This window comes from Vidua macroura, chromosome 1 (assembly GCF_024509145.1).
Source record: "Vidua macroura isolate BioBank_ID:100142 chromosome 1, ASM2450914v1, whole genome shotgun sequence".
NCBI classification, from domain to species: Eukaryota; Metazoa; Chordata; class Aves; order Passeriformes; family Viduidae; genus Vidua; species Vidua macroura.
Window position 1 is genome coordinate 60,670,599 of NC_071571.1, and position 12,399 is coordinate 60,682,997.

Here is a 12,399-nt window from a genome sequence, read left to right on the forward strand (position 1 = left end):
TAAGAGCTATGTCAAGTCTCAGATCTACACTACCTATACAGTCATGTATGAGCAAAACTATTCAGAGGTACTAACCAAATGCAATTACTGGCAATTTTATCAACTTAAACAATCAGATTTTCCACAGTCAAGACAAAACTGCACCTACAGTAAAGACCAAAAGACACTATGCCTGAAAGACCAAGAGAAGGGAGAATGTTCATTTGCAACAATATGTAGCGCAGACATAAAGCAAAAATTTTTGGTGCCAAGTACACTAAGAGGAACCCACACTGCACCTTTGTACTTCATCTAGCAACTCCAGGACTTTCACTTAATGAACAGAAAAGTTTCCTTATCAGATTGTTTTCCAGGTGGCTTAGTATAACTGTTCTGGTTTGAAAGCAAAACCAGTGAGAGACTCTAAGTTAGAAATACAATTTATTGGGAAAGGAAAAAAAAAAAAAGACAAAAATACATGCAATGATACAAAAGGAAGACCACTGACAAAGTCAGAATACAACCTGGCCAGCGTGCTGGTAGCAGTCCAAATTGGAGTGGCAGATGTGGTTGCTGTGTCTTCTCGGAAACCTGTGGAAAGGCTGCTTTTCTGTCTAGAAATCCCTGGATTTATCCAGGTGGGAATGCCTAGCTTCTCTCCCTGGGCGGAGCATCTCACAATGGGCTGATGTTATTTTGAGTCACAAGGTGTGTTCTTAATCACCTGTTAAACAGAACTGGCTCCTGGAGAGTGTTATCTCTGAGTCATGTGGCAAGACATTGATGGGCCCATTAACAGGAGATAAGGAAAACTGTCCAGATGCAACTGCTACTCGGATGGTAATAGGAAACATCTTGGTGCTCAGTCTTGGACAATAACAAAACAGAATGCTCTCTTTATTAGATACTAACATGTCTTGTTGGATCATCCTGTACATCTCACACATAAGGAAAAGGCCTTACATACATACAGGACAATTCTACAGTAAATTTGAATGGCAGGATATATTACATTAAGTACTAAATGGTAAAATGTGGCAGTAATTAAAAAAGTGACTTAAAATTCTGGAAAGTCAACATAAACATTTTCTTTTAGACTAGCAAAAATGAGACTCATTAGATACCATTTCAGAGAACGTTAAAATAATGCAATACTATGTCTTAATGAAGATGCATTTAGAAAAAAAAGACACTGAATGTTATTCACTGTATAAATTATTTTTGCGAACAATTTTTTCTCTAAAAACACCTCCATAGCAAAACATACTTCACCATCTGTGTAATTACCAATAAAAAGTCCAAAGCTGTCAGAAGAGGCTACGCATCCAGACTTTATAGTCCACCAAGGCACAAGGCTTTCGCCTGAAGCAATGTATAAAATTATGTAGAATAGGAACACTGAAATGTGTCCGTAGTAAGTCATTATACTCCCAAGATAAAACCAGTTTAAATGAACTGCAATGATTTCAAAAACTAATAAATACCTCATATGTGCTAACAAGTACTTCACACACAAAAAAAAAGAAATGAAGTAAACAAAATGTGGGTATAAAATATGCTTCTTTTTATTAAAAAGTATCTCCATCACCTGACAGCCACTCTAGAATGAACAGACACTTCTGAAAACAGCATTTTCAAATTCTTTTTAAGTTCCTATTACACCTTACCCATGGTACCTTTAATACTGTCTGAAGTACTGTTTGTGGAGTTAGTACTGGTGCTTGTCTCTAACCCATAAATACAAATCTGTTTTGACTGGTGGCAGCATGGACCATGTGAAAGTTCTTCCTGATATCTATTAGCCTGAACTGTCAGCATAATTAGAGTACACATAACATATGGGAAGTTGGAAGAGAACACAGCAGGCAGGCAGTGGAGGAAAACTAAAGTGAGTCCAAGGTGAGGACGCTGATCTTTCAGAGCAAGTGCTGTCTGTAGGTTGTTCTTTCAAACTCCATCTTACATAGTGAAGCAAGGTTAGTCTTTAACCACCAATTGTAAAACTCTACAAAAAAAGCCTCTTAGCTTCTCTCCTATGTGTCCTATCTAATCTTGGGTAAAATTCTTCCTTAGCCAATATCCTCAATGCTGCAAAAATGTGGAATAATAGTCCCCTTGATTTTTCCTCTCTTCTGGCATCTAGTTTAAATTCTTTCTTACATTAAAATTTCAAGTTGTTTCTGTTGATAATACTGATTCCCTAATCAGATAAAATTTGACTATTTTTTTTAAAACTTGTCTGTTGCAAATGCTCTGAATACCAGGAATAAAATCATCAGTAGGTCTGAAATGTTACAAGCAATAATGACCTAATGTTGTACCTCTAGATTCAGATATAGTGTAGTTTCTTAATAGACTGGATTTTCAAAGCAGAGGGACAAACTATTCTTGAAGAGCTGAAATACTAACCAAAAAAAAAAAAAAAAAATTGAAATTACTCTAGGTCTCCAAAAGAAACATACTAGCTTTCATGCTTTTTCCTCTTGTATAGTAATTACTGGTTATTGATATTTTCTTAATTTCACAGAGTTTTAAATGTATGTTTTCAACTTTGGTACTTATTCCTTAATAGCTTTTAAGAATACAGCCAAGACCTAAGCTTTCACACTTGAATCCTGGATGGAATTATTTCACTGAACTTATTTCTCCTGACATTCAATTTTTCTTTTGCTTTGCAGGTTGCAAAGTGAGAGTTCTGCAACATGTTAAACATTATGAGATAAAGAGGCAGATGCAGGCCTCCTCTGCCACTAGTAGTTGTGATTATTATAGTAAGTTATTTTCTCCTTGATCTTTTTTTTTTTTTTTTGTTGGAAACTTCAGTAAGAGTGCACAGACAAACCTCACTAGGAAAGGTTCAGAACTGCCAACTTCAAGAATGGAAAGGGAGAAAAGAAGAATTAAAATTGCTTTACATTTTTATTATCCAATTGGCTTTTCACTAATGAAGTAGATAATATAGCCTGTTTCTAAACTTGAGGTGATTCTGCTTCAGAATAGCAGTCTTTTATAGGCACTTAAGTGGTCATACCTAAGTGCACAAGAGAATAAACTGTGTCAAAAGTATAATTGTCCTTTAGGTAAAAAAACAGACGACCTCCCAAACCTGCATGCCCAGGTTTAATTTTTTTCCCATTGCAATTTTCTACTCTAGAAAAGGATATGCATGTGAACTGCTTTGAAACAGAAATTCCTCCTTCCAACTGAAAACTGTTTATTAATGATCTGCAGACTTTCATATGCAGCAAAGCAGATTTTGCAGCAAACATCTAGATAAGGACAGCAAATTCTTCATACACTGAACAATGTAATATATTCGATACAACAATCAAGCATAAAGTAAACAAAGGAAAAGAATCACATGACAGACATGAGATAGCTACACTTAATTGACTTGCTCACTTAAAAACTTCAATGCATTTACTGATTTGCATGTTTCATCACTTGCCATGAAGGGTTCAAAAAATAGAAACAATTCTAACTTCATGGTTAGCAGGTTCACCAACTTGCAAAGTGCAAAGTTACAGACTGCAAATTCAACAAGGGGTGACAAGAGATGACCATTCAACATGGTGAGCTTTTCCATGTTACATGACAAATAGGGAACTGCATATCACTGGATATCTCATTAATCAGAATTAGCCTAAAGACGTTCATTTGGTCAACACCTGTCCAACTACAAATAAGTAACATTTAAAAGAGATGTCCCATTCCCCCTTGATTTCCTGCTCTGAACAGCTCATTATTATTTAAAAAAGCTGATTACAATAAATACATATTTTCAAGTTTTTGAATTACTAGAAAGAAATTCTAAGTCTTCAACAGTTACTAGTGCGAATACTCTTATCCTCAAAAGTCGGTAGTTGTTACACTAGCTACATGCAAGTCATACGACAGCATTCACATATTTTACATGTTTAGAATTCCCCAAGACTAAGGAAAACTTCAACAGAAAGTTAAGCCTGATAGATAGTCACTGACTTTCCAATTTGAATCTTCTGCAGCACTGTATAAAAAAAAATTAGTTTACAAATCAGCTGACCCACACTATCTTTATGGAAGTAATTAATCATAATTTAGATCCCAATAACTTCTATTGCAACAAATATGTTTATTTTCCTTTAGTAAACACATAATTTGGAAAACAACTAACTAGATATTATTTTCATTAGATTTTCATTTTTATCAACTAAAACTGAACAGTGATCCCTATTAATTTTAAGTTTTTCTACTGTCCCGTTTGAGCATTAAAATCTCTATGTCAGTTTCTCTCACTTTAAGATAGAAAAAATATATATTTCAAATAGAAGACTGTAAAACTAGCACAAGTCATAAAACCATTAGGAAAAAAAAATGCTAGAGCAGTATAAAGTGCAGGTCCACTCTGAAAAGTGACTCTTAAGACTGGCATCAGTTTTCAGGCTTTTAATTAAATCAGTATCAAGTTTGTTCATTCAAAAGAAACAAAGCCTTCTTTCTCCAAACCATTAGCTTGTACTTTAGTATAGTAGGCCTAAACAAATTTTTCCACTTGAAAAATACTGTCAATATGAAAAAATTAGGTAATTATATTGAAAGTAATTTTTAAAAATAGTGTATGGAAGCATAGTACTTGATTTTATTATTTTACACAGATAAATAAGATAAACCTACATCTTTTTTAAACATGTAAAAAATTTTTGTCTAATATTATGATGGGAAGAAGTCCCATTTTTTGTAACAAAATTACATCTCTCCTTTTCAGAATACCTCATTATGGAAGAATCCTATATGAGGAATAAAGTGAAATTTTTCACTACTTATGATTTTATATATGGGTTTGTGGCAACATATAGTACATTTGAGAGGTTACTGCAGTAATGTTTTCACTCTTAAAATTACTTATTACTCAAAACATTGTTAATTCAATGATCACATATAATTGTCAACATGGGATTCAGAGTTCATTGTAAGCAGAGTTTTTGAATCTTTACTTCTGTAGAAGAGCAGTCTTCAAAAAACACACAAAACAGAACAAAATTCAAGTATGAATTCATGATGGCACTGACACCAAAATCTGAAAGTCAAAATGACAAACACTCTTGTAGGTTAAAAGCTGATATCCTTTTTTTTTAAAAAGGGGCATTTTTAAAGCTTTTTTCAATAATCTTCTCTCTATGTGTCAGTTCCTGATATAACTGCTGGGCTTTACCTATACACTACTGTATACTACTTTTAAATCTCTAAGGTGACCAAATCCAATTTTCATTGACAACTTCCTTATTTCCAGAACAAGCCACAAAATGAAGGTTTTTTCAAATACATACACCCTCACAAAATATTTCATGAGCAGAGACAGAGGAAATTGCAATTCCAAAACTTCTACTTAAATGCTGCTTAAATGCCTATTAACTCTAAACATATGTTTAAAAAAGAGAAGCACAAAAGGTACCAAACTTTGCTCTTAAAGAGCAAACATCAGTCTTAACATGTACATCACAAACTACAAACTGTACATATCTTTCCTGAATTAAGAATTTCAGATTACTAACATTGCTGCTGAATAGGGTAGGATTGTACTATCTGTTTCAAGGTGAGTGTTCAGTGGCCTATCATAACAGATCTAAAAAATGAATAGGCCAACTAGCAGTTTAAATTACAACTTTGAAACAAAAGCCATTAAGAGTCTATTTCCTAACAGACTGTATTAACGACTGTAAAAAAGATCTGGATGCCAGCAGTGCAACCCTTGTGTTAAACAAATTATGTTTATAATTGCTATGCCAATTGTCCTATATGCCAAATTTCAACAGCTGTACTTCTAAATGTTGGTAACAGTATTTCAGACTGAGAAGGAAAGAAAGAACATGAGACTATTCCTTACAGTTGCTTCCTTCAGGACAGAAACTCCAGAAAACAATGCAAGTATCCACACTGCAAGGAAGCAGCATGAATGCCTCTCAGCTGCTAGGTTATGCCACCACTAACCAGACTGTTGACTGTTTACCTTCCAATTACTCCAAAAAATGGGAACATACACAACATACTTGTGTTACATTACAAGCTTTTGATCCATTTGTTTTCTGGAGAGAATATTATCCAGAGTTTACTCTTCCCACGGACTTTCAGAAAATATTCACCAAGATACAGTAAAGAGTGCACTGAATTGTGTGTTAGGAAGGAGTAAAAAGAGTTTACATTTGGCATAATGTCTGCCACATACCCTAACTGCCTGAGGTGCAACCTCAAATACCCTTAACTTCCCTCTTTTAGAATTTTTATGCCAAGGAAAATAATTAACAGTGAAAAAAAACCTTCTGACAGTAATAGTAAGGTCACATTATTAATTGGATTTGATAATATTTTTGGCACCTTTCTATGTGGTACTCTGTTCTGAATCTAACAGAAAGAAGTGCCAAGCACATAAAAGTGAAGAGCAACGCACAATTCTCTTCTCTGCCCACGTTTAAAATTTACAATATCCTACCAAATTTAATTGTCACTTCACATCTGAAGTGCTTAACTTCCTTAAAAATCTTCAAGAAAACCTGTTAAAAGTGTTGAGTCCAAAAAAAGTCATAACTGATTTCTCCTTTCATTAAAGAAAACTGGCTGTTCCATATTGCATGATCAAACAAATTTCAAATTACATGCAAAAATTCAAATTAATATTTTTGATATTGAAGCTGACTCACAATACACCTTCCTTTTCTTAAGTACAAATATATCCACCAAATTTGAAAAGCTCCATGGAATTTTAATTAGTTTCATTATTTACTACTCCCTTATTTCCTATATATGCTTGATATATAGTTGACAATGTTGTTGAGTTACTGTTCAGCATCAATTTCACAGGTAAACTGCAATTTGAAGTCAGGGTACTAGCCAGCAGAAGTCTTTAAAAATATATAAAATTATATACATACACCTTTCTTTGATAAACAACCAAATATTTATTAAAATTCCTAAACAGGCCAAATTTAACAATCATATTTGTCTAAGGAAAATCACTTGCTTTATTTAATTGAATATAAATTTCATACTGAGTATTTTAGCTTGAAACTATTAGTTATTTCTTTAAACTGAAAGCCTGCAAATGTATATATAAGAAAAAGATGAAATATTTTAAGGATTTATAAAATGGTGTTGCTAACCTCGTACTGTCAGCTTGCTATACAACTGTGAATTCATTTCTTTGTCTCTCTTGTAACGTCGAAATTCATCAACAGCTTCCCGTACCACTGTGACCGTCAAAACAAATCCCTGTTAAAGATACAATTACGCAGTTCAGAATTCTCAGTGCTAGAATAGACAAACAGGAACACTACACAGAGTAAGAACATGTGATTAGAACATCTACTTTTCTTTTTTAAATTTGGATTTGAGTTTTTTATTCAATAAGTTAAAATACTATCTTGGTTTAGTCCAGGAAAAACAAAATCATACTTGCACATTGTACAAATATAATTAGAGTAACTACCTGTCCAAATACACATAGACAGTATTTCGAAATGCAAAAAAAGAAGATGCTTTGGATTACTTAAAGACAGCCTTTATAGTTTCAACAAGGTTATTTCCTTATCATCCACAAACTTTAGGGCTTTACCAAAAACATTTAAAAAGCCTCCAATTCTAATGCTGAAAAATTGCCTTTTTACTAATACGCAGAAAAAGATAAACGGATGGCTAGTTCAATAATTTTGCATCTTAAAAGTAGCTATTTAGCAACACATCACAAATATGGACAAAGGAAAAGGGGATTTGTTCTCAAAAACTAAGTGTCTAAATCCTTTGGCTGCTCCTTTCACAGACAATGCTACTGCAGCTTCTACTGGAAATGCACAGAATGTTCCGCTCAGCTGTGATGGTCTCTGGCTAGAAAGGGTGGTAAGCTAACAAACACAGAACAATTCAGGGATAAGCACATAAATTTCCTCTCTACCTCTCTAAACCTCCTCAGATCAGATCTTCTGGCTTAGACTCAGCATTTGAGTTTTTCACCATCAATGAAAGAGAAAGAAAATTTTTACCAGTAAAAGGATCTTTCATTACTATGAATAAGATGGATACAAAATTAAAATATTAATAAATCCACCAACAAACAAGATTCTACATTATCCATCTAACTTCAGACAACCACCACTACTTTATAGATGAAAATTTATGCCATTAGACTTCTCTTGCAAAAGTTCACATTTTGCCAAACTTCCCCTAGTGTCCCAGCAGTATGAAAGAATTGAAGGTGTAGAGTTTTCCTAAAAGTGTTGACTAAAATCCTCCTACAGATTTTAGCAATGTTTTGCAGTTCCAGACCAAAGTTCCAAGGTTTATTCAGATGTGACCTTATAGTTGAGCACTACTTATTTGTTCAAGTTTACATTGGCAAAAATTATAGTGGAACTACATAGAAAAAAAATGGTCTATACAGAGAGCATTCTCTTTTTACTCCCCAGGGCATAATTGAATTAAAAAATCAGATTTTCTCCCTTTCTGACAGCAGTATTTTCATATGCTTTGCCAATATAGATATTTAAGCCATATAAAAAAAGGCACTCCTGAAGCACCTTCAGACATATTTCTCATTTGCACACACATTGTTACTAGACAGTAATCAAAACACAATGCAAGGCGCTACTTGCAAGAATCTCCTCTAGCAGCCTCCTGCTGAGCAGCTGAGTACAGTTGACCATGACTATGAGGAACAATCTAAAAAAGACATTTCTCTTTTTACTCATTTGCTCCAAGGAAGTTGATATTCTTCCAAAGGAGAGCTAAAATTGTGAAGCCAGTTTAACAAGGAAACCTATCATCTTTCTTTAACTGTAAGCAGGTAAGTATCTTTAGTGTACTGCCTACAATCAAACCTGTATGCTTTAAAATATTTTGTATGCTGGAGTGGAAATGATAAGTCCATTCCCTAAAGCAATTGAAAATAAATTAGCAAAACAGTCTTGTTTTAAGAAATTTGGGGCTTGACCTAACTGTATCTGTATTGTAAAAAACTCTTGAAATAAATCAAAAGCAAAAAAAAAACCCTAACAAAACAACCACAAAACCCACATACACCATCAAAAAAAAAAAAAAACCAAAAATACCAAACTAAAACAGTTCTAACAATGATCAGCTTCTAGTAATTTGGTTTTATGTACAAGGGCAAACAATTTTCCTTTAAAATGTTGAGAGAAGATACAAGTCATACTTGCTCCTCTGATTATTACTGAAGATTTATCAGTAGTTACATGTCCTTTAAAAAAACCTAAACTTATCTGTTAAGCAGCAAAAGCAGACCAATGGATCAGACTTAAGTGTTATATATTTTCCTCATGGATGCTTAGCTTTGCTCAACATTCAATTGCTGCCTTTTACCTGGAGTTTGATTATTAGTAGAAAAGATAGTAGAAACAAGTGAGTTTAGCAAAAAAACATATTGAGACACTGGTATTTTCAAGCTATATGTGAAAACTGGGATGCATAGTTCAAAATACCTTTGAATAAGACAAACATACAGAAAAATAAATGGTGTTCACAAAATACAGTATTTTCTGCCTTTGAGCAGGATAGAAATTAGCTGAGATGCTAAAGGTTTAATGGTTTCTTTTCCTTACTATCCCACTAATGTATAGCGCTGCACACAGCACATCATGGTGAATAGAGCAACTTCCAGACAAGGTTGACTGTCTTTTCTTACTGTGTCAGTGACAAAACTTTGTAAATATCAATTTAAAATCCCAGTGTTGAACAAGCTTTCTATCTTGAAAGTGTGCAGAAGAAGCAAAATTCTGGGAAGAGAGGTGGGAAGAACATCCAGGATGGTCTCTCCATTTATCCATAGTTGAAAGGACACATGTTACAACAATTAAAACAATGAAATCAATTCAGAATATTTAATCTATTTACTTGTTAAGAACGACCTTTACTCAAGCAGTCAGCATGTCACAGTTCTTCTTGAACACTACTGAGAATAAATGCTACTGAAAAATACCAATTTTTAAAAAAAGTTTAAAACATAAGGCATTTGCTCTTCCTGCCTTTAAACCTAGTGTGAAGGAACTGGGAAAAAGATGAAAGAAAAGGTAATGATCTGGTTACAAATAAGAAAATAATTCCAAATCATGGCAATACAGCTGGCAGACTACCAAAAGGGTCACCACTGACAAAAAATCAGTTTTCAAACCACAGGAAACCTGAGTCAGAAGCAAGTGGTTTGAACAGTTTCCCAAGAAAATACTGAAGAGAGCTCAATAATAAAAAGACATATCAGAAGAAGCCAGTGCAACTGGCAGGGTGATCAATTAGGAGAAAGAAGTATGTTTAATTAATAACTTCTTTTCAAGGAAAAATTTCCTCCTGATTTATCCACTGCTTAAAATATTTTTGTGAGAAAAGGTTGTGATCAAAACTGATACAGAAGGAATGCAAAAAATTTATGGTAACAATTCTGAAATTGTCTGAAAACAAGTCTGAAAACACAAAATAGTCAACAAATAACAATAAATGGAAAGATATTTAACACACAAATTACCTATGTTACATGGTAAGTTTCTTTAGTAGCTGGAGCTTTTTTTGCTGGTTGGTTTTTTTAAACTCTTGAGTAACCAGCAGGCAGAATGAAGCATTACACACTGACACTAGCTGGTTAATAAAAACGACCTTGCCTGTGGGGCAGGGGCATAGTGGGCAAGTGGAAGGGAAGGCTGTCAAACATCACCTTTCAAATAAGCATTTTATTTATGTTATGTTCCTTGACCACTGTAGTTTACCAGTTGCAGGTTTATGCAATGTACATAGACATAAACCTTTCATTGACATTAAAACCCCCAAATTTCTAGCTAACAGTATTTTTCTGTTTACCAGAGGAGCCCAGTACGTGTACAGGTAGCCTATTTTCAGTGCTGGTACAAACTGTGAGCAGGACACGATGAGAAAATAGAGATTCAAGAAAAACTTGAACTGTTCATATAAAACCTAAAATGAAAAAGAAAGTAGATAAATGTCTTAAAATTTCCATTCATAATATACATAAAGTATACTTTTTCATGATAGGATATATAAAAGCATTATATGTCCTACTGTTATAGATGGCATTATTACAGTACTTATATAGCACAATATATTATATATCATCACACACTATTACATTAATTTAATATTAAACTGCTATTTTTGTTGAGAAAAATCCATTGATAGTATTGCCTCTTTTCACTATGAAAAAGAAATTTGCTAAATTTTGGGTATTTTGAAAGCTGGACTATGTATCAAGATCACTGTGCAAAGATTTAAATATAGGTACTAAGATATATTTATTACTAAATCAAAGATTTGGTTTAAACTCAGAGCTAATTATCCAATTTTTAAGTGAAGCCACAGTAGATTTATCACAGAATACATTGTCTCATACCCCAAAACAATGTCAGATGCAGAGATTCCTTTAGTAATTAAAAGCACCGCTTCAGCAAGCACATGTTCTCAAGATTGCTTTGGTTGTAATTACAATACTAAGAACATTATTCATTTTATAGAATTTTGAATCTTCAAAGTCTTCAGATATTTCTTCAGTAAGCCAGGGTAATATGGAACCTCCAGCAGCATTAAGAGAAGTGGTTACTGAGCTTGGAACACTGAGACTTAAGAAAATGAATAACCAATTATTTCAAAGATAAAATATTCAAAATAGATCAAAAAGCCACATTCAGAGATTGCTCCAATTTTTACTCTTAAAATTCAGTTAATAATATAATGACTTCTGCATAAAAACTAAAGTTCTTTGACTCATATTTATTGCTCTTACCAGTCTAACATTATTACTTATGTAAAAACCTATGTGCTATGAAAAAATATTCAGGGAAGTTCAAAGTGTCTTTCTGGTAGGCGCAATGAAGTACTGGTACCTCAAAGTTGCCAGTTCAGCTAAAGACTATCTAAACAGCCACTAAGTATAAGATTTTTTTTCAGAGCATGGAATGCTATTTCATGACTTGCCAATAAAACTGTAAAAATAAAAAAGTGAAATCAGAAATTGTCAGAAAAGTCAGAGCCTTCTTCCAAAATGAAAGAATTTCAGGCTGAACCTGCATCTTATGTTCCTAACAAAGTTCATACACTCATTTCTGCTAGTATGCTTAATTGCTTACAAAAACTTGATACACTCAGTCAAATAAAAGTCCAGACATTAATTTAGGAGGTGAAGATCTTGTAGGAGAAGGTGGAAGTTAAAATGCACCTTCTTACAAATCTTTTAAATCCTGGCAGACCACTGACAGTTCATTCAATACAAAGCTATGCACTTCAGTTCAGTTAAGCAAATTGAAAAATCTCCAGCTACATAAAACTAATGAAACTACTGCCTTGAAGTTCAGGAGAGTCATCGTCAAAACCTGCCCATCACAGAAGATATGTTTTATGGAAACTCATACAAAGTTCCTAAGCAGCTGTATCAAGATC

General features: G+C 33.6%; 1 protein-coding gene across 3 annotated transcripts in view; it reads right to left on the bottom strand.

The window, feature by feature from the left end:
* Nucleotides 1–12,399, bottom strand: part of ATP9B (ATPase phospholipid transporting 9B (putative)) — a 169,112-nt gene that overhangs the window by 128,790 nt on the left and 27,923 nt on the right. For 2 of the 3 annotated variants that reach the window (XM_053974312.1, XM_053974302.1), the window contains exons 4-5: nucleotides 10,810–10,923; nucleotides 7,113–7,221 (exon numbers count right to left, since the gene is read on the bottom strand). In XM_053974312.1, coding sequence (XP_053830287.1) covers nucleotides 7,113–7,221; nucleotides 10,810–10,923 — 223 coding nt within the window. The remainder of the gene's footprint in view (nucleotides 1–7,112; nucleotides 7,222–10,809; nucleotides 10,924–12,399) is intronic. The other variant, XM_053974321.1, reaches the window with a different exon arrangement.